At 39.8% G+C, this 26,993-nt stretch overlaps 1 protein-coding gene across 6 annotated transcripts in view; it reads left to right on the forward strand.

Annotated features, from left to right (window-relative positions):
* The window catches only part of daam2 (dishevelled associated activator of morphogenesis 2), a 112,122-nt gene that overhangs the window by 46,541 nt on the left and 38,588 nt on the right, over positions 1-26,993 (forward strand). For all 6 annotated transcript variants that reach the window (XM_047157810.2, XM_047157808.2, XM_047157809.2 and 3 more), the window contains exons 3-5: positions 883-972; positions 13,367-13,441; positions 18,525-18,619. In XM_047157810.2, the coding sequence (XP_047013766.1) occupies positions 883-972; positions 13,367-13,441; positions 18,525-18,619 (260 nt within the window). The remainder of the gene's footprint in view (positions 1-882; positions 973-13,366; positions 13,442-18,524; positions 18,620-26,993) is intronic.

The raw sequence follows: 26,993 nt of genomic DNA on the forward strand, positions 1-26,993 counted from the left end.
CTTTCCTGTCCCTCCTTTACAAAAAAAAATATATATATATATATATTCATTTTCTATCTTCAAACCCCAGAAACTCTCATTCTCTCTTTGACGTCGTGTAAATTCAGTGTTTTGGGTGTACCTGAAATTTTATTTCATGAAATGCACACAGTGGTTTAACCAAAATATGAAAGTTCGTGGAGAGATTCGATGTATATTTTTCTTCCTTGAGATCAGGTGAATCAATATTAGTTTAGCTTAATGTGAATTCCACTGAATTTAGAGCCAACTTGGTCGGATCATGTTATCCAGTTGGTTTTGTGGATTGTGGGTAAGATTTGATTTATAGATTGGGAACCACATGAAACCAACTGATCTCTCATGTCAAGGTTTGTTATTTATGTACAGTATATGTAACCGAATACAAATACATTATTTGGATTGGACAGATAGTGTGTTCTAAATTGATATATATATATATATATATATATATATATATTAGAGAGAGAGCACTACACATATAGACACATATACAGATCCAGATGCCAATAGTACCATTTCATTACACCCCTAATGTATAAATGTGTGTGTGAATAATATAATATCAGGACTCGGTCACTTTAACAGGTGTTTTGTAATGCACTGATTTAAACGAATATGCATCGAGTAGCCATGGTCTGGTTTCAACCTGGAACTGTATGCGGATTATAAATCTAACTCTCATGCCTAGACGTCGGTAGATGTTATTCTTTCGGCATTTATACAGAGCTATAATTATATTTAATCTGCGCTTGAGGAAGCACAGTCCAAAATTTCTGTTTTTCCTTCTGTATAATATCCTGTGTTCATACTCTGAGCGTTTCATTAGTGGGCTCAATCACACTCGCCTCTTTTCCCCTGCAGGATGAACTGGATCTCACCGACAAGAACAGAGAGGCCATGTTTGCTCTGCCTGCTGAGAAGAAATGGCAGATCTACTGCAGCAAGAAGAAGGTTAGTGTTTTACTCCTAAGCTTAAGCATTCCCAAACTGCTTCTCAAGTTCCCGTAAGACCTCTTTACTGTTATAGAATATTAGATAAAGATTTAGGGAAGTTGGCGGACGAGAAAAAAAAAGCTGGATGATACCTCTCTTTCAGACAAAGAACTGTAAAACTTTTTATGATGAATGCTTTGAAATGGAAATGCGTAACCGCTGCTCCCTCTAAACCGCAAGCTAAGATGTTCACCATACTCATCACACTTATCTCCTCCCTTCCTATGCCGAGCAGGGCCGATGCTTTAGTTTGTGGTCGGCCACTCTCAGGATATTACTCTTTTTTTTTTTCTTTTTTTTTTTTTTTCTCTCTCTCTCTCTGATTACAGCGAGAGGGCTGTGGCGGCTAGCGAAAGCCTTACCGGATCTCACATTAAACAAATGCACATGGCTGTCCTCTGGATCGTGTATTGGTAATTGCTATTCCTTTGGCAGAGTCCACAGAAACCAGTGAACGTTCTGCAGTTCTGGTTTGGCGTCCTTCTGATTTTAGACCTTGACAGTCGTTTCATCGTCGTAAACCTACAGCACACAGACTCTGATCTGCAACACTGACCTTCCTGCAGCCTGTTACAGCCTCTGGTCAGGACGGCTGTGTTGGTATTGGAGGCAGGGTGGGGTGGTGTGCAGTTTTTGTAAGTGTGTGGTTTGGAACAGAAAAGGGGTTCCTGCCATGCCTGCTGGAACCAAGTCATCTGCAGCCAATGTTCTCTCAGTCTGACAGTTGGAAAAAAAAAAGCCTGACAGGTCTCTCGTCAGTGCAGAATGTTCGAAAGAAGGAGGGGGGAAAAAAAAGGAACCAGAACCAGGCGAGGGTTTGCTCGGAAAAAGGTTGTGAAAGAAAACAAAAAGCTTATTCACGTTGGCCACAGTAAAGAAGGCCTTACGTGAATCCCACACATGCCAGATTAAAATACAGCACAATGTATACAAAGCGTCAGACTCTGTGACTAAAGAACGTACTTACTGGAAAGTGGTTAAACGGAGGGAAAGAAATTCGAACCCCTTGTTCTGTGCTACAAAGTCATGCATAGCAAGGTGACAAGAATATTCCCATATTATGCCATTTCAGAGACGCACTCAGACTTGTAATGTTCCAGACGCCAGACTGTTTGGTTTGGCTCGCCAAATGTAAAGTTGTGCTGATGCAATTTGCTTAAAATATTGGCAGCGTTCTCTTCTAAAAACTCGTCTGAAGGTTGTGAGTTTAAATCCCAGGACAGCCAGAGTCACGCAAGTGTTCCAGGGTCTGACATTGCTCTGGGAGCTAAATATATAAGGAATAAAACACGACTGGGCATGCTGCTATATAAAAATAATTATGAGTGAGGTGGTGTGATTTGGCCCGATGAAAAGCGGAGTTACTCTTGCCACCCAGAAGTTCATTATTTTCCAATAACAGCATGTTTCTGAAGTGTTTTATTCCTCTTATACCGCAGTAATTTGAGCTGTGATGAAATTGTTTCGTTCGTCAGAGAACGTGGTAGTTTTTATCCATATACAGTTACATGTAATGTTGTGGAAAATCCACAAAACAAGTTCCTGTTATCATATGCATTCTATCAGCTTAGCAGCTTTTTTTTTTTCTCTTTCGAAGACCAAAACTGCTCTATCCTGAAGACTTTCAGGACATTACTGGACACCAGACACTCCTTTCAAGATGTCTCCTCACAGTACATTTATCAACAATTACACGCGTTTTATAATCTGTTTATGTGGAGCAACCAACATACAAGTCTCTGTGTTAGTTGTTGTTGTAGAAAAGTGCGTAAAAATACACTTTGTTGTCGGAACTACTGTCTGAGATGTGCTGATATGGAAAAAGAACCACACTTTCTGACCAATCAGAATCTATATATAATATTATTCAAATATTTTAAAAACGTTCCTACGGACCCCCTGCAATTACTCCACTGCCCACTAGGGGTCTGCGGATCCCGGTTGAGAAACACTGCACGGTGGTTAATAGTGCATAGTGTAAGTGTATAGTACGTAATTTGGGACACAAATTTAGTATTTACTCTCCGAAGCGTGTTTTCAGAACAGAAGTAACGTAGAGTAAATGTACCGCGTGCAGACCAACTAGTCGATAATGAGATTCGTTGACAGTGATTTTCATAATCTGTTATTATCGATTTTATCGGTTAGTTGTTGCAGCTCACACACATATATATATATATATATATATATATATATATATATATATATATATATATATATATATATATATATATATATATATATATATATGAATGAGTGAAGTAGGCAAGCATCATTTTAAAAGGTACTTCTGTTACCAGACTCAGGTTTTTTTTTTGTTTTTTTTTTTTCTTCATGGCTGTCAGTTCGTGAATATTCTGGCCACCTTCCAAAAGCTCCATTTCAGACTGCACTGTGGTCATTTATCCATGGAAACTATATAATCAAGTCCAGACTATAATCCTCATTTTCTATGGTAGATTATCCTGTAATGGCATAAAGGCACACAAAGTACCGTAGTTAGACGACACGCACTGACACTATACCAACTCCATACCAGAGTAGCCATAATTGCCTTAATAAACACCCTCGTATGCTTTCCAGCTCCGATGAGAATATCTTGGCCGTCAGACAGCTGTTGTGTAACAGTGCTGGCTGAATGTGCATGTTTGCGCGCTTGCGGTCGAGACCTTGTTGTAAACGGTTCATGCACTTTTCGGTTGTGGTAATGCATTCTGAGTGACTTGATTGCCTTGATTGAAGTAAGCAGAGGCACACAGTCGCTCTTTGTGTTTTGCTTGAAGGTTTTGAACTTTTTATTTGTTTATTTGGATTGGACATTTGGGTATTAGTGTGTCATTATAAGATATGTTGTAAAGTAAATTGAAACTTATATTATTTCTCTTGGAAGCTTATATTTCGGACTATTTCGTCAGATCCAGATTAACAAGGAAGCAAAAAATGAATGGAAACATGTTTTTTTGTCTTGGAGTAGTGGCCTTTTCTAAAGAAAGTCGTCCCCCCCCCCGCCCCCCCACCAGCAATCCGAGAATGAGCCTTTTCCTGGCTAGTGTCCTGTAGAAGTAGTGCGTTGTTTTGATGAAACAGGATAAACGGGGTAAGAAATGCTTGAACTCTTGTTAGGAATGTCACAGCTTACTCCAGGCTTCTTACTGACATGTAACATATTAAAGTAATTACCGCTTTTATAACTAGCACATTTAGCTTCTTAATAGTTTAGAAAATAGTGCATGGCAGTTTGGCAAAGACAGCAGGTCCTCTAACTTCATGAAGATGGGAACATACAGATCTGGATAAGGCGTTGCATTAGGCCAAACAGACTTCATATGAATCCATAATGAACTTTTTCACACTATCTGTTGTTAGCCAGATGAGGATGGGTTCCCTTCCGAGTCTGGTTCCTCTCAAGGTTTCTTCCTCTTAACACCTTAGGGAGTTTTTCCTTGCCACCGTCACCACTCAGTGGCTTGCTCAGTTGGGATAAATTCACACCTTTAATATCTGTATACCGTGTTGATATTTGTGTAAAGCTGCTTTGAGACAATTTCTATTGTAAAAATCACTATACAAATAAAATTGAATTGAATTGAATTGGGCCCTACGCTGGATTCCTGCAGCTGAAATCAAAATGGATTGCAGGATAATGCAGGGCATAGCCTGCTGAGATGTTGGATCCTGGCAAGATGGTTGTCTGACCTCAAAAACATGGCTGATTACTGCTCTGGCATGGAAAAAGACGAAATCTGTGTTCTAATATGATTTCAGCAAGAAGATTCTGCCGGGCAAGGCTGTTCCTGAAGGAAATCACCAGCTTTTTGTTAGCATGTGGGATATTCCGGGTAATTTACTGTTCTGTGTCTTACTATTGAGTTTGAAAGCATGTTGCTTCTCAGATAACAAGCCAAAAAAAGACAGCGAAACTGGAATTAATATAAAGAAGGTTTAAAGTAGGGATGTAGCTGATTATGAACACGTTATTCGGAATGAAAAGATGGTCTCAAAAAAAGACATATGAAGCTCGTGGGATAAAGAAAGACCACTTTAATATGAACATATTGAGGCCCTGTGCGATGCATTTACAGCGTAAGGATGCATTATATCCTTAGTAACTGCCTGGTCAGGGTCACAGTGGTTTAAATAAGGCTACTAGTTTTGTTTGTTTATACTGTATTTTGGGAAATGGAACCAATTAAAATTGGAAATATTGAAAGCAGGTACAAACAAAAATCATAACCCTTTGAGCAGGAATAAAACACAATCCCACACACATCTAGTTGAGATCTAGTTGGAAGCGGCTTATACTTCAGGTTAGTAAAAAAAACAAAACAACCCGCTATTGTTCTATTTGAGACGATATTACCTTTATAAAATTCATACACTAGACAGTAGAGTACACAGTGCATAGTGTAAGTGTATAGTACTTCATTTGGGAAACAACTTTAGTATTTACTCTCCAAACATAATGAGTAAACACACCACGTGCCGCGCACAGACCAACTAATCAATCATGAGATTCATTGACAACGATTTTCATAATCGATTATTATTGATTTTATTGATTGGTTGTTGCAGCTCTAGAGTTATACAGTAGGTATTTTCTTGCATTTGTACTTGTGCATGCATGACATGAAGCCTTTCTCCAGACAGTCAAGTCAAGTGGGTATTTATTATCATTCCTCTATATAGCTTGTATACACTGGCACGAAATGCCCTTTCTCTAGGACCTATATCTGTAGCAGCAATAAGTATAGCTCTCCATAAAGTGTCCATAAGTGTCTTATGAAAGTCGTTGACTGTAATCTTCGTGAGCTCTTGCACACTCTGTCTGTAACATTACCACCATTGGAAGTGTGGTGAATGACCAGGAAATACAGGATCACTATTACGAAGAATGCGAAAGTTTTTGTGCAGTGAGCCCATATGAACTCAAGTGATTTGGACCGCCGTGGCTCAGGTGGTAGAACGGGTTGTTTACTAATCCGAGGGTTGGTGGTTCGATTCCCGGCCCACATGACTCCACATGCCTTGGGCAAGAACCCCAAGTTGCTGCCAATGGCAAGCTAGCGGCTTGCATGGCCTCGCACCCCCATTGGTGTGTGTGAATGGGTGGTTAAGAACCAGTTTAAAGCTGAACTGAACTGCTAAGTTTAAAAAGTGCATTTACCATTTCTATTTCAGGTTGAGGAACTGTCTGAGCCAGAATTCATTGACCATGCTGACAGTGCTGGCATTTCTAGCTCTGGGCTTTCCCCTAATCTCCCCCCCACAGTGTTTTCCATTGTTACCGGGGACATAGTGATAGGGTTCATATTTAATTCAAAAAAGAAAGAGAAAGGAAAGAAGGAGGAAAAACAAAACACTTTCATGTTTAGACAACGCCACTTTGGGTTTAACTCCAGATACGGATATGGATCTATTTGAAGCACTAAACAAATACAGATAAAGATACTGTTTTAGATAGTGCCGTACACTGCTAGTGTAAGTGTAGAAGAAAGGCCCCACAATGATTAAACAGCTCGCCCTATGGATCTCTGCAGCTTAAGCGCTTACATTTATGCTTACTTATACATTCTGGTTTACCAAAATCCAGGTTGTAAGCACACTAAATACCTGGTTGAAATCTGCCAAAGGAAATATTTGGATGTCTCCTGTCTCTTTGTATTTGTAACCGAAGTCATCACTCCAGTGGAATAACGAGGAACATGTTTTCCAACTTTCTTCAGTTCATATCATCAGCATTCTGTGTGAAAGCCTCAAGCCATCCCCCACGGCTGCAGTCTCGCATAATAAGCTCTAATCGAAGGAAACGTCAATTTGTGCAGTAATTCAAATGTCCTGTGTATTTCTTTTCTCTGGCTTAGAGTTTATTTTCCTGTTTGAGGAAAAAGGGGCACAGTTGCACTTTTTTAATGACTTGAGCTTTCTAAATAGTCACGTGGTATAATGTTATTCACCATTATGTGGTCATCATTCCAAGAGTAAAATATGTGAAATTGTGTTTTGCCTCTGTAAAGGAAATGATGACGAGTAAAATGAAGATAAATAAAACAATCTTATACAGTAAGTTAATTACTGCTTAGAGAGAGAAGCCTTTATTTGTCACATATACGGCGTATACTAGTTTGTTAGGGGTCAGAGCGCAGGGTCAGCAACGATATGGCAATGATACAGCGCCCCTGGAAAGGCCCAACAGTGACAGCTTGGCAGTGCTGGGGCCTGAACCCCAACATTCTGATCAGTAACCCAGAACCTGGCAGTGCTGGGGCCTGAACCCCTGACCTTCCGATCAGTAACCCAGAACCTGGCAGTGCTGGGGCCTGAACCCCCGATTGTGCCATCAGCAACCCAGAACCTGGCAGTGCTGGGGCCTGAACCCCGACCTTCTAATCAGTAACCCAGAACCTGGCAATGCTGGGGCCTGAACCCCCGACCTTCCGATCAGTAACCCAGAGCCTGGCAGTGCCGGTACCTGAACCCCCGACCTTCTGATCAGTAACCCAGAGCCTGGCAGTACCGGGGCCTGAACCCCTGACCTTCCGATCAGTAACCCAGAACCTGGCAATGCTGGGACCTGAACCCCCTACTTTCCGATCAGTAACCCAGAGCCTTAACCACTGTGCCACCACTGCCCCCAGCATTAATGACATTCAAGCAGCACAGTTTGACATATTTAATACCAGAATTTTTAACCATATTACTTATTCGATCAGGGATTATAACCCAGTAACTCTTGCTGCATTCCTTACCCAGAAAGCCTGTGTTCCAGGTTATATACTCAAGTCCTTCAGAGATGACTTCTTAACAAACTCCGAAGTCGATTTTCCTGACTCGTAACTTGTCAGTCCATCCAATAAGTAGTGTTGCACTTGTATTTATTGTAAGAACTTGCTCTTTTTGTAAACTGAACTATTTAGTGTTTTGGCAGCTGTGTCATCACATTCACATTTACACAGCTGCTCCTCTGAAGGAGTCTATGGGTTCAGCCAACATCTCCACAAACACTCCGCAGCCCAATCTCCGGCACGGCTACACCACCCGAAAACGAAACCACAGAAAGTAGAGAGTCGGTAAAATGCTTTAGCGAATGCACACGCACAGGGGTCACATCATAAGAGACTGGATTGAATTTCATTCCTTTCCTTGAGGACGAACGAGCGAGATGCTTAAGTGAGCTCTGCCAGAACACACTGTTGTGATATAGTACACGAGGAGACGTGAAAGAGAGACGTGTCTCAGAATCGACAGCATACGTCGAGAGCACAGCATCGTGTGTGTGTTGAGTTAGGGTCATGACATTTAACAAGTGCATTTAACACAGTAGGCATAGGTTTCCAGTTCTTTCCCAATACTTTTCAGTTCAGAGCACTGCTGAACTAAATGGTTTCCAACAAGCTTTTTTCATTTCATCCTCCTCCTGCTTTTCCTTTTTCCTCCAACTTTTCATCCTTCTCTTCCTCCTCCTCCTCATCCATCTTCTCACCGTTCTTCACTGCCTTGTTCTTCCCCTCCAACTTTTCATCCTTCTCTTCCTCCTCCTCCTCCATCTTCTCATCATTCTTCACTGCCTTGTTCTTCCCCTCCAACTTTTCATCCTTCTCTTCCTCCTCCTCCTCCATCTTCTCAACATTCTTCTCTGCCTCCTGCTCCTCCCGTCTAACTTTTCATCCTTCTCTTCCTCCTCCTTCTCCTCCATCTTCTCTCATCCATCACCTCTTCCAGCTCCTCCTCATGCTCCTCCTCTTATTCCATTTTGTTTTTTCACCTTCTTCTCCTTCACTTATGCCTTCTCCTCCTCCTGCATCTCCTCCTACTCATTCTTCACCTTCTTCTCCTTCACTTCTTCCTCCTCCATCTTCTCATCCGTCTTCTCCTTCTTCTTATTCTCATGTTTCAGCTTTTTCAGGTCCTCCTGCTCTTCCTCAGCCATCTTGTCACGATTCGTCATGTTCAACACCTCTTTCTTCTTCTTCTCATTCTTCACCTTCTTCGCCTTCACTTCCTCACTATCCTGTCTTCTCATCATCCTTTTCCTGGTCCCCTCCTCATTCTTCTACATTTCCTTCTCCTTCCTCTTTTCATTCTCTTCCCTTCTCCTAAAATTAAAATAAAACTGTGCACTATTACTGTACTCATGAAATACTCATCATGTACTTGTTTTATATGCAAATATTTTATTACTCCTTCAAGAAAATTTTTTTTTTTGTTTGTTTGTTTTTTTGTTTTGTTTTTTACACCAGAAATTAAGAGATTTTATTTAGAAGTTAAGACGTTTCAGCCATTGATAACCATTCTTATGCTTTGTAATACAGAAGACACAATGAAGTGTTATATATGTTGGGTTTCTTCTGTTCAGCCCTGAGCCACGGCAAGCCCGTGCTGGCCGAGAGCTTGGGGTCATGTTTATTATTCCTTCCTCCACTCTGGGTGCTTTAATAGTATAAATATTGACACACAGGAGGAACAGCTCACTACCGTGTTAACCTTAAACCAAACAGGCACGTCTCCCTCATCTGTCCTCATTTGTAGCCAAGAGGAAACTCACCACCTTCTAATGGCCGCTTATGTATTAGGCTGCCAGGAGCAATGTTCTCTGTGTTCATGGCAGGCGAGAAGTACAAAACCGTCTTTAAGCTGATAATCTGTTTAGATGCAGTCTGGCTACATGAACAAACTATATGTCTGGGTACAAATCAGAGACCGAATGAAAACAAATTACAGAATGAGGCGCAGTCCTAGCTTGTATTTTGTTTTGAGCTTTGGCGTACGTTTTGGATTTGACAGCGAATCCTGAATGGTATTTATGTGTTGCCTCCATCGCTTACTCATCCGTACTCCTCCATTCCAAAAATTCCACAGTCTCCATTATGTGAAACCTCATCGGGTGCAAGAGCAATTTAGTAAGATTAAACGACACGTAGGCCAATTGGCGTCCAAGTCTATTCATTAATCACATGAAGGACACACTGGTTCCGTTTTTTTTTTTTTTATTTTTTTTTTTAATAAAGCTGCAACCACATTAAACACGGTTATTATCCAAACTTGACTGGAACTAACACAGTCCTCTGGTGCTAAGCTTCACATTAGGCTTTTAGACATCACTCACATCTACAGCAGTAAGATGTTTTTATTTTGGACGACAGAATGAAAATGTGCACAGATCAACGTGCACGGAAGCTAAAAACACGAGAACCCTGAACAGGAAGGTTTCATGATGAACTGCAGTAGGTTCTAATTGATTTTGCACCCAGCTTGACTGATGCGTAGCACAAGCGATGGCCACATGTCCTGCTGTCCTGTTGACTTATTGCCATCTGATGTGCACAACATCGATCATTATGTGAGATGGAACACACTGTGATCAGATCAGTGAGCATCCCCCTGAGGGAATAATAATGAACTAACATTTTGCACCACAGCTGGCCTTGAATACAACCAATGAGTGTAAAAACCTAGTTAATGGAACAGATCTAAAAGGAGGAACATGGGGCACATGGTTTGGTCTGCTGACAAAAGCTCAAATTTTCTTGTCTAATGAAGAACCTCAGAGCCTGTATTTTTATTTATTTATTTATTTAGATTCAAATGACTAATGTTTATGATCACAGTGGAAGAACGTCATCTGTACTCTAGTTACCGGAGTACTATAGTTTGATGGAAATGTTTGTGAATTCCGTTTTATTATTTGATCTGATAAATCGACTTCTAGACTAGCTACATGCCAGATACACTAATTTCCGTGACTTGTCCCATGATCATTCGAGTGCCTAGGTCTTTTCCATCCATTTTCCATGCTGCTTATCCTACACAGGGTCACAGGTGAGCCTATCCCAGAGAACTCGGGGCACAAGGCGGGGGACACCCTGGACAGGGTGCTAACCCATCACAAGGCACAATCACATACATTTGGTAATGCCAATCAGCCTACAATGCATGTTTTTGGAGAGGGGGAGGAAACCGGAGAACCAGGAGAAAACCCCTAAAGCACAGGGAGAGCATGCAAACTCTGCGCACACAGGGCGGAGACGGGGTTTTAACCCCCAACCCTGGAGGTTAAAGGCAAACATGCTAACCACTAAGCCACCCTGATGCCTGCCTAAGTTTTCTATCTAAGTCTGGTTTGATCTTGTGCCAGATGTCACACTATTGTCAGCAAATATATTATTTCAGTGTCTTGTAGGATGAATTTCTGGACTCGTATATCACGTTATCACATGCATGTCATACGCGAGGCTTAAATTGGGAGCTACAGCGCCCTTTGTTTATGTAACCTGCAAGACGAGCTGAGCTTCAGCACTACAATTGAATGGAAATGTAAAGAATTTTTAATACATGTGCTAGGCGTTGTATTCAGCATGATTAAATTGTGCTGACAGACAACCCAAGGTCATGTACAAACTCCTCTTGTCTAACATTCCATTTTCCTTCAAGTCTCTGACTTTTTCTTTTGTCGCGGCTGACTCTTAACAATCGTGCAAGTACACCTTCAGTCCTTCCTACCGATTCCTAGTATACCTGAACACATTCATTCGTTCAATCACTCCTCTTCAGTAACCACTTCTCCCTGGGTGATTCCTAGAATTTCCTCCTAAATAACTTGAGTAAATGATGCCTCAACCGAGCCTACATAGCTGCTTGCATTGCCAGATGGAACTGTCAATACTGAGCTGGACATCTTCATTCGGGAGGCCTATATTAAGTGAATAGATGTTTATTAAATTTGTTGGACAATTTGTGTACTTTGTAGTTAAGATCTTAGGAGAAAAAGAGAAAGAAACGGAAAGCCGTAGAAATTTCATTAGTAGGTCCTAATAAAGTAGGGCCTTGATGCTCACCTACAAGACCTTGTCTGGATCAGCACCCCCCTACCTCAACTCTCTCCTGAAGGCTTACGTTTCCTCACGCAATCTGTGATAGATTAGCGACCAATGCTTAGTAGTGCCTACTCAGCGTGGCTCAAGGTCCCTCTCAAGAACGTTCAAACTAACTGTCCCTCAGTGGTGGAATGAACTTCCAACCTCAATCCGGACCGCAGAATCTCTCACCATCTTCAAAAAACAGCTAAAGACCCGCCTCTTCCGTGAAAACCTAACCAACCCATTAAAATAAATAAATAATAATAAAAAATAATAAAAAATTGTTGCACTTACACCTCTACTCTGTGCACTTTGCTTCTTCTGGAACTCAATTAATGGATCTTGTATGGTAGCACTACTTGTATTGATCTCTGCTTGATATATCGCTTTGCTTGTATTTTCTCATTTGTGAGTCGCTTTGAATAAAAGCGTCTGCTAAATGAATAAATGTAAATGTCCTTATAGGTGCTCCCGAGTCCTATCGCTAGCGTCCTAGCGATCGCAAGTTTAAATCCAAACAATATTGTAGCCATCTCGTGACATCCTCTCCCTCCCCTGTCAATCACAGTGTCACTAGCCAATCAAAGGTGTCTGTGAGCTCATGTATGTAGAAGAGGGTGGATAGCACTTTCCTCTGGGTGTGTTACTTCGCCCGGTGATGTTTGAAATAGGGATGGGCGATATCTTATCATTTGTGATATACCGGTAGAAAAGTCTGTTCCAGGAAAGCTAATTGAATTTACTTGCATACATCAGTTCCACGCAATTGAATCGAGTTACGTTAACATTAACGTACCGTTAACGTAATTTGTTTTCGTACGTTCAACGTGATTCGATTGTGTATTTTTCCAAGCAACGAATAAAATCTAACTCTGCGCTCTCACCCAAACTGATGATCAAACCCAGGTCCCTGGCATTCTGCAACTGCTGTGCAATTCAACCACACGCATTAATTGTTTTAATTAATTTGATACTATAGTTATAGCTCCTGTCTTTGCCAACATTGCTGTGAGATTTCATAGTGTAATTAGTTTGTTAATACTACGTGAATTAGACACCCTCACGATACATCATTCAGTTTAGTGATTCGCAACTTAAAATGAAATTAAGTTTACTAAAAGCAATGAAATACGTTGATATTATAAGTACTATTTTTGTTCAAACTATACATAATGTATTCTCTTAAATCTGACCATGTTCGCTTTTTTCAGCGTACATTCTCTCTCTCAAATAAAAATGAAATCTTACTCAGCATGTGTGTTTTCTCCTCATATAACGAGTCATTGTACAGTGTCTTGCCTGCTGAGTTTTTCCTCACGGCTCTACTCGCGTGTTTGCGTTTTCATTTGTTCATTGAAAGATCTGAAGCACACTGGATGTTCGTGTGGTTTTCTGAGGTTGCTTTAATCCTGTTCCAGTTTTGTAACTGTGAAATCAATGTATATGATGTTGCACTCAAGAGGTTTTTTTTTTTCTTTTCTTTCTTCGTGTTCATTTAGGAGCAAGAGGATCCCAACAAGCTCGCTACCAGCTGGCCCGACTACTACATCGACCGCATCAACTCCATGGCTGCTGTAAGTGCCACAATCCTTTTTCTGTGTCTATTTCTGCCTCTCTGTCCTGACTCACTGACTTTAAAAACATTGTTTAGTGACTTCATAGTTTAGACCTCAAGCAGGTTCTTGTCTCATCAGTGTTGAGTTTGCCTTTAAGAATTAAGCACTTTTTAATGTTCTAGAAATAGTCAAGCTAATCATACTAACACAAAATCTTCCATGTTCACGCTCCAGTTCGTGAATTATGATTATTTATCTTTTAAGTGATACTGAGGCTGCCATTAGAGTATCAGGACTCTAATTGTTTTCATTACACATTACTAGAAATTAGAGTTGAATGAGTGGCTTGAGTCAGTTTGAGTCATGTGACCTCTGCCCTCCTTCTAGAGACACTCAGTGTGACTAACAGACAGCTCACCAGGAGGCTATATACTGTAATAAGAATGGATTTGGATTAGTCTTGCTATAGGGAATGATTGATTTGGTGCTGTTCTTGACTCTGCATTGGATTTGGACTTGCTGTCAGAATATTTCCACGTTAGCATATCTCCTAGTAAACCTCAGACCAGTGAAATCTCACTCAGGCATGCTCTTTAAGGGTGGATCATAAAGCATCGCTATTATATTTTACAGCATTTATTTATTTGTTTATTTATTTATTTCTAAATGTCATTTGCAGACCTGATGCTCCTAGCGACGCACTGTTTAGAGGTCTGTAAATTTTTGCAGATGTTTGTGTTTATTGGCTCGGTCTGGGAAAACAATCTCCTCACAAACTTCCTGCTAGGTTTTAGATTCAAGACTACATATAGTATCTCACCAGGTGCATTATCATGTTTCTTTTAATCATTCCCACACATGTTGCTTATCTCTTTCCATGTGTTTTAGTGCTTTAGTGTGTTTTAGTGTTTTAGTGGTTATTGACATCTCTGATTATGGAGCTATTGCTGAGCTTCCATTTCTGTTCAAACGCAGTTAATAAAATTGATGAGTGTAGCTTTTTCATGCATTTCCAGTATGGTGTAGGTTTGATTTACAGCTTATCTTGTTGATAGAGCCCATTCCATCCATCCATGCATCCATCCAGGAAGTATCTACCTACCCACCTACCTACCGGTCACGGTGGGTCTTCCCATGAACACTGGGAACGAGGCAGGAATAAACCTTGGACAGGACACCGGTATATCACTGTCCCCCACCTCCCAATTTCCTAAAAAATACATCTTTATTTAGTATTTCATTGTATATAAGCAAAATCCATTTATATTATAACTGATTAAATGCACAAAAAATAATACAGAATATTTTATGATTGAAACCGCCAGTAAACATACAGTTGTCTGCAAATGTTTGGGCACCCCTAGCCAAATTCTATATATATTTTTTTATAGCCTTCACCTGCTTTGTAGGCATTAATACGTAAGCTTCATTATCAGATCCTCAGTCAGCTGCTTGGAGGAGCCCATGGGTGTTGAGTGCTAGCACAAGGCTTGAACAGTCAGTATATTTATTACCCTTTAGATTTTTTTATTCCTAATGCCAATTCTTGACTGGTCTGTTGTTCCTAATGAGTCAATTAAAGGCCTAATGAGTAAATAATGTTCTGAAAGTTTACAATTAGGTGTCTAAACATTGCACATGCCACAATTATTCCCCCTCCCTATTGTTTATGTTCATCAAATATAATGTAACTGTGCATTAATATAAGTAGAACAATAGTGGTTAGCACGTTTGACTCGCACCTCCAGAGCTGGGGGTTTAAATCCTGCCTCTGCCTTGTGTGTGCCAAGTTTGCATGTTCTCCCTGTGTGAGAGGGTTACCTCCGGGTACTCCGGTTTCCTCCCCCAGTCGAAAGACATGCGTTGTAGGCTGATTGGCATCTCTAAATTGGCCGTAGTGTGTGAGTGGGTGTGTGAGTTGTGCCCCCCACCTTGTGCTCCAAGTCCCCTAGGATCGGCTCCAGGCTCTCCGCGACCCTGTGTAGGATAAATGGTACAGAAAATGGGTTGATGAATGGATATGTAATTTGGTCAGGGATTCCCAAACTTTTGCATACAGCTGCATAAGTAATGCCCCTTTCTTTTTACTCTATATCTGCTTCCTGTTGGTCAGGTCATTCAGAAAATCAGTTTTATCTGAATTATTTTCAGATTTAGCTCAGAACCTCAGCACATTCATTCTCATCTTATTAACTGCATATACCCATGATATAAAATTACAGATATACTCCAGCTTTCTTAAGTTTGAAATGTTGTTTGTCGCTCCCTAAAACTTCTAAATATTCACTTGGCATCACTTTCTACAAATATCCCCAATCTTGAGGGGTTTTTTTTAAACATTTTTTTTTTAATGCTCTCTTTTGAAAGATCCAGTACACAATGTGCATTTTATCAGCTATGACTTCAATCCTAACATGGTTTGAAAGATGCTGAAACACTGGTTCACGATTTCAGAACCTCACACTTGGAATACTGCAATTACCTTTTTTATTTCATGTTGGATACACCCATGACTGGAATTCACATGCACTTTCTCAGTCATTCCTGATGACATGTCATGGAGGTATCTGTGACATGGGCTGAAAAATATCCGCTCTAATGCGCAACCAAAGTGCCATTTTACTCTACGTAGTCACGTCACAACTGTCCCTGATAGGCTGGATGAATCTATGGTCTGGGCTAGAACGAAATCAGCCCTAGCGTCGCTTCTTCCTACCACTCTTTGTGCTTTTCTTAAAGCCTTTGTGGTGCTGTTGCGTTTCGTTCCACAGAAAACCAAAAGAATCCGAATTAAGATATAGGTTAACAGCAAATAATCTGATGCGGATGCCAAAAATGTACATCTTTTCATGTGAGGTACAAAATGATTTACCGGTGTGAGCGTTGTCTTCAGAGTGCTGAGAAACACTCTTTTTTATTACCTGTTCTATAATGGCATTTGAAGGCCACGCATTGCAAGGATTGTACGGCGAGGTTGTGCTATGACTTCATGGCTTGGAGAGGATGTGTGCGGTGTGCTCATGGGATCGCTCTGGCTTGCTGAATTATTGAATACGCTCATTTTCCCAGTGTCTACTTGGCCCTGCGACGTTACACGTTGGCTCCCAGCACCCATGCAGAACACACTGTCAAAACTGATGTGGTCACGCTCTAAATGGGAACCCTACGGATCCTTTCCATTCACATTAATCTTATAGGTATCATTTTCATATTGGCACTGCCACATTATCAACGAATTTGGAGTGCAGCAGCTAAGGCCTAGACTCAATACTATTAAAGTAAGTTTAGAATGAAACCGTTGCTTTGGACTTCAGTCACAGAATGCCTGTGCTCCATCATTCGTACTAGATTCATGCGTTCGTGCAGTTTATGAAGCGCAAGTACTCGAGTCAAGTAGCATCGAGTCAAGCCGCGGCTTGTTAATACTCTTGTTTGTTCATGCATGTAAGCACATTCCGGCTGTTTAATAAAACTCAACTGTAAATGTTTATGCGACACCTGCCAACTTTAGCCCTGTGTTTGCTCAAGTTGGATTTCAAGATTAGTTTCTTCATTCACATTTTTCCTATTTTCATGAAGAGCGGGGCCGGTCATAGACCATCACACTTTCTCTGAGAAGCTGCGTAGATAAGGGCCCTGACCTCGGACACGCTTAATGTGGGTCATCAATCAGAAAGTGCACATTTAGCCTGCAGGACAGACCTCGACTTTAGCCAATAATCCGTCCTCTGGTCTTCTACATCCTACCGCCTGCCATTTAGGACATACATATCCATTTAGGGAGCTGAGCCTGGGGCTTTGCAGCCGTGCCAGTGATCCACGAGCCATCTGGACAGGGACAGTCCAGATCCATCCAATGGATGTTATAGCAGAAACATCTGCGCAGCCCCACGGCGGGACAAGAGCCTGGATCTGGTTGAACATGAATAAGAGGACCCTGGTGCCATATCAGCTATTTCCCCCCCCCCATAAACATGATCTATATCTCTGTGTAAAAGCAGTGCCAGCCTACCAAGCATGACTCTCAACACATCCTTTGACCAAGTCAGCCAACATAAGTCTTTACTTTTGGTATCTTGGCAGAGATTGAGTGTTATTTTAATTTTTTTAAGCGTAATGCAGGCAAGTTATTAAGACAGCCTTTGTGAATAGGATTTAGTGTGTAGTTATAACACACATTTGTGAATCATTTCTGCTTGGCGTGAGTCCACAGAAGTAAGAGGAAGGCAGTACAGAAGCTGAACAGAAGGCCAAATCTAATATGCACAACTGCACTTGGATGCTACACATAGTGGACTTGAAGTTCAACTGCAAGCTTGCCTTCATGATCAGGCCCCGTGACTGCCTCGTCTAATTCAGGCCTCGTGATTAATTGCCGTTATACAACCTGAGACGCAGCAGAGGTTTAATTGCATTGTTTTACAAAACGAAACGAAAAGAACTCTCTTTATTTCGAAGCTCGACGTGTTTTTGATTATATTTAGTGCCAAAACTTTATGCATACACTTCTGTAATAATGAATGAGTTGCTTAATTTGATGCTTCTATAAAATATCATTAGAAATTCTACGATGAATACGAGTATACAAATTGTAAATACTCCAATCGTGCATGTCGTGCTCTTTCCTTTGGTGAACACCTCTCATTTACATATTGTAACATGGTAGGCTCTTGTATTTATGATGCAATAACACTTTCCTGTTACATGTTCAATCATAACTCAGATTTTCCAAATGTTCTGAATCTGATCATGTTTGTGCTTGCACGGAATTCATCACAAAAACTTTTATGTTAAGTTTAGGGCGACTTTATATGCAAATGTGATCAGCTTGTCTCAGAGTACACTTTAACTTTATTACTTGGTTTGTACTGCACCCAAAGCAAAACAAAAAATTGTGTGTGTGTGTATGTGTGTGTATGTGTGTGTATGTGTGTGTATGTGTGTGTATGTGTGTGTGTATATATATATATATATATATATATATATATATATATATATATATATATATATATATATATATATATATATATAATTTTTTTTTTCTGTTGCATGGTCTTAAAATAGAAATGATTAATAGTAGGTTTGGTCGTATATATTCCAGATGCAGACCCTTTTTGCATTTGACGAGGAGGAGATGGAGATGAGGAATAAAGTGGTTGAAGATCTGAAAACAGCACTTCGTACTCAGCCCATGAGGTAAGGAATATCTCTTAAAAGAAAGACTCCACCCTGGAAGGACAACCCATCACAGGGCACATTTGCACACACTTTCACACACTACGAACAATTTGGAAACGCCAATCGGCCTACAATGGAGGAGGAAACCAGAGTACTACGAGGAAACCCTCGGAGTACAGGGAGAACATGCAAAGTCTACGCACTTAGTGCGGAGGTGGGATTCAAACCCCAACCCTGGAGGTGCGAGGCAAACATACTAACCCCTAAGCCGGCCTTCCCTCTTTAACATCACAAATTGATTCAAAATATTGATCTACAACTCATTCTGGTGGATTTTTACCTTTTAATAGGATAACCCTCACATTTATGCTGAAGCACACACATCATACACAGTTGCTGATCCTGCAGGAATGCTGGGAATGCATGTGCGTAATCAGAAAAACGTTCCTAGTTTAAGTTGAGGGAGAATAGGCTCAAAATTTCTCTGATCGTCTCATCTAAAAGCTGTCTGAAATTTAGGATCCAAGAAAATACTGTGCACTCTTTCCTAAAATCGGCAAGAATCCTACAATGAGCTGCAAAGTCTTAAGAGGAAAATGGAGTGTATTTCATCAGAAGCCCTGCTTTGCTTCAGATGTTCAAACCGCTTCCGTATCTCTTTTTCATCAGAAGTCGGTAAGCTTTGGACGCCACTTTATGGCGAGTTCTCTCGAGTCACTGCATCCCTCTTACCATATACTGTGTGAGACCATCTGGCTCGTGTCTAGGGTTTTGTGGTCTGTCTTTCTGTCATGCACTGGAAGGAGGTAACTTGTTTTTTTTTATCTGAGCACCAGTGGCTGGGTTTGTAGCGCCGGAATATTAGAGTGAATAAAAACAACCTATTATCCAAGCGCTGCCTGCAGAGGCAGGAAGTGTGCGAGTTCACGAACTGTTTCAAGAAAGGCTTGACTGGAATTGCCTGCGATTTGAAGGCAATCCAAATGTTATTGGCTTTTAATGTGCGCTATTCCTGAATGGTTTATGTTCCTTGAGAACAGATGGATGAATCTTGAATGTTGTCCACGCCTTGTGTGTTTTTCTTTATTAATACCAGGATGAAATTGTTCAGTAATGGGGAAACTTTGATCGTATTTTATGTGCTCGTATGAGAAGTAAATGGTTTAATACCCGGTTTAGCAAAGGGCTGAGTGAATCTGAATGTATTTAGCTGATTTATCCGAGCAAGTGTTTATTAGATCCGTCTTTTGAATTATACGTGCTTTAGAAGATTGCCGATTTTCTATAAATCCTAACATTGCCCAAATTAGACGATATAACCTGCGCATAAGACTCAAACTGCCGACTTACTGTAACTCGAAGCTGAAAACCATCAGCGTAATATGTCAGGAGGTCAGGTCCTTCATTCATGAATAATAGACGATCATAGGCTCATAAATGTATTATAACGCCGAGTATGTGTGATTGTTTGCAGCTTGTTTTTAGCTTTGGCTCGACGTTGTGAGAATTTCCGACTTAAGCGTTCTAGCAGAACCCGAGTCACTGTCCTCGGTAAAACAAAGCTGACAGCTAGGAGTCAGACTCCATGCTCAATTCAAAAGATTTGTTAGTCAGCATAGACAGTCTGCCGCCAATCGTTCATAACACTGGCTGCATTGATCACACACAAACAAGGCATTCGTACTGGTGTTTTGGCGTCGATGTTGTACTAGATCATCCCTGTGTGTGCCATGAACACAAGTGCTTGCAGATGTTCCCTTCCATAACGCCGAGTGTAAATCCGTGTCATTCTAGGAACAGAGGATATACTAGGAGGCTACACGGAGAAAGGAAGAGAGGGGAGGGGGGGGGTCACACGGACGTAACACAGAGAAGATAAAGGATTTGTTAACATGCTGACGTTTCACACTTTTAACATCAGCGTCTGAAGTTCTTATTGACTTCTTTATGGGGCTTTTCATGATAGGAAGTCAGTGTGTAAACTGCAATTAGCATACAGTCATAGTTTTTCCAAATTAAATTTCACAACTGGAGATACGAAACGTGAAAGATGAAGAAAAAAACAAAACAAAAAAACAAGCAAACATTTGGTCGTCTTTGAAACAGTGCCTATTAATGAAGTTGATATATCATTTATTCAACAGAAATGTCAATAGATGTGATATTCTTCTATGGAAAAATGAAATACACCCTTGACATCAGAAGTTAGTATTGCCTGCTTTATCAGAAATAACTTCTTGTAGGCGTTTTGTATAATTGTCCACAAGTCTCTGACATCGGCTTGGTGGAATTTTTGACCACTCTTTCATGCGATATTCTTTCAGTTGCAAATACCGTTTCAAATACCTCCACAACCCCAAAATTTCAATGGGGTTCAAATCCGGGCTTTGACTAGGCCATTCCATAATTTCTTCTTTTTGAGACATTCCTTGGTGGATTTGCTAGTGTGTTTAGTATCATTATCCTGTTGAAAGGTCCAGTTTCAGTTCAACTTCCAACTTTTGGATAGATGGCCTCACATTATCTTCAAGCACTCTTTGATATGATGCAGAATTCATAATTGAATCAATGAATGCAAGCTGTCCAGTCCCTGAGACAGTGAAGCAACCCCAAACCATAACATTTCCACCACCGCCCTTCACAGTTGGTATGAAGTACTTCGGAAAATCTGTCTTTGGTCAGCGCCAAACATGTCTGCCATTACTGTGGCCCAACAACTCTACCTTTGATTCGTCTGTCCAGAGCACATTATTCCACAACCTTTTTTCGGAAGGCCTTCGAGACCTCTTTAGATCTTGGCATGATGACACCACACACCTCAATAACAGAGGGAACACCAGACACCAGATATGAGAGGGGTATAAATAAGAGCTTCCACCTGCACTCCCTAAGCAGGTTCTAATCACTGGCACCCAATCTTGAACACCTGATTCTAATTTTATGGATTTGAAGCTGTGATAAATGTAGGGGTGTACTTACTTTTTCCATGTGACTGATCTGGGTATTTTTTTTGGTAATTTAAATTGTGAAAATTACTACAAAATGTCGATTTTATGGGTCATTTGATTAGGGCTGCACGATTATGGCCACAATGATAATCCCGATTATTTTAATCAGTATTGAGATCTCGATTATTTATCATGATTATTAATTGATTTTAGTGACAACATATTTTTATTGCTCTTTCACATTTATTAAGTTTTCTCATGCCACAATATAGCACAAATAGGCATGAGAAAACTTGAGCTGGTCAATTATGACAAAATTTAAAGCTACACTGTTAGACATTTTCCGCTGTCAAGGTTCTGGGCTGGTCAGTTCATTTACCCATCAGATGGGAAGCGTTTTAGTTTAATGGTGTTCATTACTGATGCTCCGATCAGGATTTTTTTACAGCTGATACCGATCCAGATACCAATCTTTTTATCTATCATAAACAGCTAAATGTAAGCTCTCTGCTCATGGTCACTGTTAATTGAGTTAAAATAATATCAATGAGATACTTGATTGATAAATTGATCATTGAGTTGAAATTGAGTTAATTGATAAATAAACAAGCATAAAATATTTATTTTTAAATATCCTAAAAACAATAGAGAGTCCTAATTAAAAGTAGACTAACACAAAAATGATCCATATTAGGAAAAAGGCTAATAGTTTTCTAAGGAAATAGCTTACTAAGCTTAATGTCAAATTGATATTAAATGCAACCCGTGGTAATTAAACATTATTTCATTTCTCATTTTATTTTATTTAATGAAGTTATTATAATATCTGGGTTTTTTTTATATTAAATGATTTATTTAGAACTAAGCACATTTTCTGTCTTTACATTTTAGTAGTTTTATTTTTGTTTGTTTATCAGTTTTAGATTGGTTTCCCCAGTACAGTGTCCATGTCTGCTGATAATATTGTGTTTTGGGGGGGATTAAATCAAAACATGGAAACTGGAGTTGACTTTTCTAGTGATATCTGGCAACTGAGAGTTTAAATGGAGTGAATTAATGAAGTTGAGTGGCAGTATACTGTATGTTTACAGACCGAACAGTTGCTACTCTTGATTATGATTGGTGAGGATTTTTTTAATAAAGAGTTTTGAATTAAACCCGACCTTGTAGCATTAGCATTATTATTTATTTACTCCGCCCGACACCGCTGTGTCTACACGAGCAGGTGAAAGTTCAGGTAATTTTGCGGGATCAATAAAAGATGGTTTGTGAAATCGGGAAGTTGAAGCAGATGATGTTCAGTGTTACTTGTGATCATAATGGCTTCTCTGCAGTATTTCCACACTTGTTCAGTTGACTGAGGAGATGAAAAGCAGTGTGAAAGTAACTGTTGCGCGGTGTAGATGGATTTTGGACTTCCTGTAGTTTTTATCCCGATTGTATTATACAAGTCCGAACAGGTCACTCGCACCAGTGCGAATAAATATTTATTCACAGTCACACAAAATACTTTTCAGTCACAAATGTGAGTGAAATGGTCACGCTGCCCTGAGTTTATCTGCAAAGCTTTTTCCTGTTCGGCGCGATGACCTTTAATGTCCCCGGCAACCTCTGTAGTGCCTTTTAGCATCATGTTAATGTCATGATTTCTCCTCACGCAAGTGCTGGAGCTCGAAGCGAAGCTGGCAGCTCAAGGGCTATTATGCTAGCTCCGTTTCGGGGTTTTGGCATTACAAAATGATGTCATCCCTGCGCCGCTCTATGGTGATTGGCTGTAAGTTTAGGAAGCGCTTGATTTGATCTGCAGCGGAGTTTTCTATTAGCGGAGGACAAACTTTAAACGTTAGTATCGCAGTCGATCATGTTTATTTAATCGTGGGCAGTCAACATCGTAATCGCGATCGATGTTTGATTAATTGCGCAGCCCTACATTTGATAGTGTATCAACTTTATTAATAGGCACTGTTTCAAAGAGGATCGATTGTTTGCTTGTCCAAATATGTAAAAAAAACCAAACAAACAAACAAAAAAAACAACCAAAAAAACCCCTGTAATTTCCATGGGGTGTACTTATATTTTCACATGACTCTATATGGTGCACCTCATATAAGGAAGACAATATAGAACTGTACAATCACAGCAGTGTTCAGCTGCTGTTTAATGTAGTTTAATGTAGCTAAATGAAAGCAGTCCTTCAGAAAAAAAAATGTAGTGAGCTACGCTACAAGCTACATTGCAAAAGTAGCTTATGAACTGCAAAAATTAAGAAAACATTGTTCCTATGAGCACTGACTCCATCGGAAATGGCTTCATTAGCCATTGCCCATCATTGCCCTGTGATGAGATGGTATATATTTAATATATGGTATATATTTAATAAGAGGTTCCCAAAGATGGTGTGTTGAATCTCCTGCCAATTCCTACCACTTCATCACTGCGATAATCAGCGGCTTGCTCAAATGTTTCTGTTCCAGAAAGTGACATTTCCAACCTCCTGAAGTCTTCAGAAGGTTCTGTATACTGTCTGGAGCTCAAGAGAGTCCAAAGTTGATCCGAAGCCATTGGAATTTGTTTAGAATGTAAATTGCTACTGTAATTTAGTTAGTCGCTGTTTACACTGGATGTTAATACTGCTCCCATGATGCGTCATTACTTTAAGTCTTTGCCGACTGTGTTAATTGGATGAGCTGGGATGTGAAGCAGTGGCTGCCTGAGGAGTCATGACCGAGGAGAGATTTAGTGAGAAATCTGTTGTGCATATGCCTATCAGACTAAATTGAGTTCTTGCAGTCCCCGATCTCTGTCTCAGTCTCTAATTATAGCTGTTGGACTAAATCAATCCCCATCCTGCTCCACTCATCATGATGTGTCAGCTCGGCTAACACACACATTCAGAGTCGAGTTAGAGGTTTCTTCTAGATCTTCGGCTGATTTTTCCACTCCTCCGCCCTCCGCTATAAGGACCGTCCAGATGACGGGCATTTCCTGGTTTGGTGTACAGTGCAACCACAACAAAGGCTCCATGTCTACACTGCACTCCTGTCCTCCCTACACTCCATCTCTCTCATGTAGACGAGGTCCCGAAATAGGCTTTAATGAAGCTTGGATCACTCAGCAATGCATAATCATTTCTGATCTGAGGGATGTGGCTTCATCTATTGTGGTGACTCGTAGAGAGAGACTTATCTGAGCTGGGGATAAGGTGAAATCCCAGTTTAGATGTGTGTGTGTGGGTGTGAATCAGTGTGCTGCATTTTTATATATATATATGTGTATATATATATGTGTATATGTGTGTGTGTGTGTGTGTGTGTATGTATGTATGTATGTATGTATGTATGTATGTATATATATATATATATATATATATATATATATATATATATATATATATATATATATGTATATGTATGTATGTATATATATATATATGTATACATATGTATATGTGTGTATATATATATATATATATATATATATATATATATATATATATATATATATATATATATATATATATATATATATGTATGTATATATATATATATATATATATATATATATATATATATATATATATATATATATATGTATATATATATATATATATATGTGTATGTGTGTGTATATATATATATGTGTGTGTATATATATGTATATATACAAATGTTTGCATACCCCTTGCAGAATCTGCTAAATCTTAATACTGTTAACAAAATAATAAGAGGAATCATGAAAATTGCATTTTGTTTTTATTTAGTTCTGTCCTGAATAAGCTATTTCACATAACAGATGTTTACAGATAATCCAGAAGACATGATATTTGCTGAATTTATAAAAAAATGACCCCGTTCAAAAGTTTCCATACCCTTGATTCTTAATACTGTGTGTCGTTACCTGGATGATGAACGACTGTGTTTATGTTTTGTGAGAGTTGTTCATGAGTCCCTTGTTTGTCCTGAGCAGTTAAACTGCCCACTGTTCTTCAGAAAAATCCTCCAGGTCCTGCACATTCTATGGTTTTCCAGCATCTTCTGCATATTTGACCCCTTTTCAGCAGTGGCTATATGATTTTGAGATCCATCTTCCACACTGAGGACAACTGAGGGACTCGTACACAACTATTACATAATGTGTAACCATTCACTGAAGCTCAAGAAGGCAACACGATACGTTAATTCAACTTTTGAGCAGGATGAAAATTGTTAGTATTTTGTCTTCTGGGAGATATGTATCTTATTTAGCGTCTGAAGGGCAGTACTAAATGGAGAAAAAAAAGATCTTTTAAACAAAATAATAACAATTTACAATAAGCAACCAACATAACCAAGTGGTAACAATAATGACCTTTTTAAATGCGTAATCATTAATGACTAGATAATGGCTATAAATAAGGCACATCAATTTAAAGAGGTTGTTTTGATTTGTAGTTTTTTGCAGTTTTGTAGCACCACAGTCTCTGAACAGATGAGACACATCTATTTTGATTTTGATGCAGGAAGAATGAACACACAACTTTTCTGCCTAATTGACTTTAACCCTTTCTCATAGTATACTTGCGTTAAATCGACTTATCGGACATTTTCAATCAGTATAGAAATTCGTTATTTTATCGACACAGGTGTGTTATGAGTTGGGTTTCTGTGTGTAGAGTATCGTGACTCTGTGTTTATTTGCTTTTGAGCAGGGTGATGGGAAGGGGGTGAGCCCCCTGCTGGGCAAACAGTTCACACCTCTCTACAATAACATTGGTGCAGAGATAAAATGGACAGCACAACTAAAGCTTTTTTGATAGTAAAACCCTATATACAGCACAACTGCCACAATAAAATTATAAAATTTAAACTTAGTAGACTAGGTAAAAATAAATAAATAAATACTTAGGGGGGAAAAACTACCAATTCTTAAAGCCTTTCATATGAGCCGTTAACCACTACTGTGGAGTGGGACATCACACACAAATTCAGTGCTGAGCACAGACACCTCCAAAAACAGGTGGAAATTCCATTTTTTGGCCTCTGGTGTATAAAAAAAAAAAAAAAAAAAAAGAGTTTTTTTTTTTTTTTTTTTTTTTTTTTTTTTTCTCCCATTCAAGGCGTGTTGTCAGTTTGCAAATCAGTCCAGAGACAATAAATACATTGAGAAATCTGTGAAAGTGTTTGAAATGTAATATCTCTAGCCCTGTATCTAGTCTCTGGGTTGATTCCTTCAGCGAAATAATTTACATAATGCATGTGCAAAGACTAGAGCCAGCTGTTGCTGATACTAATCAATCATGGGGTCTCTGAGCTCATGTACGTGGAAGGGGGCAGATGGTGCTTTCCTGTGAGTGTGTTCAGCTGCCCTGTTCTACAGCATGAGCAGCAGTTCAAAAAGTCATGGTAGGTGGCTTCACGTGTCTTGGAGGACGCATGTGCTATCCTCCACCCACCATGACGGTCGGG

This window comes from Ictalurus punctatus, chromosome 9 (genome assembly GCF_001660625.3).
Source record: "Ictalurus punctatus breed USDA103 chromosome 9, Coco_2.0, whole genome shotgun sequence".
NCBI classification, from domain to species: Eukaryota; Metazoa; Chordata; class Actinopteri; order Siluriformes; family Ictaluridae; genus Ictalurus; species Ictalurus punctatus.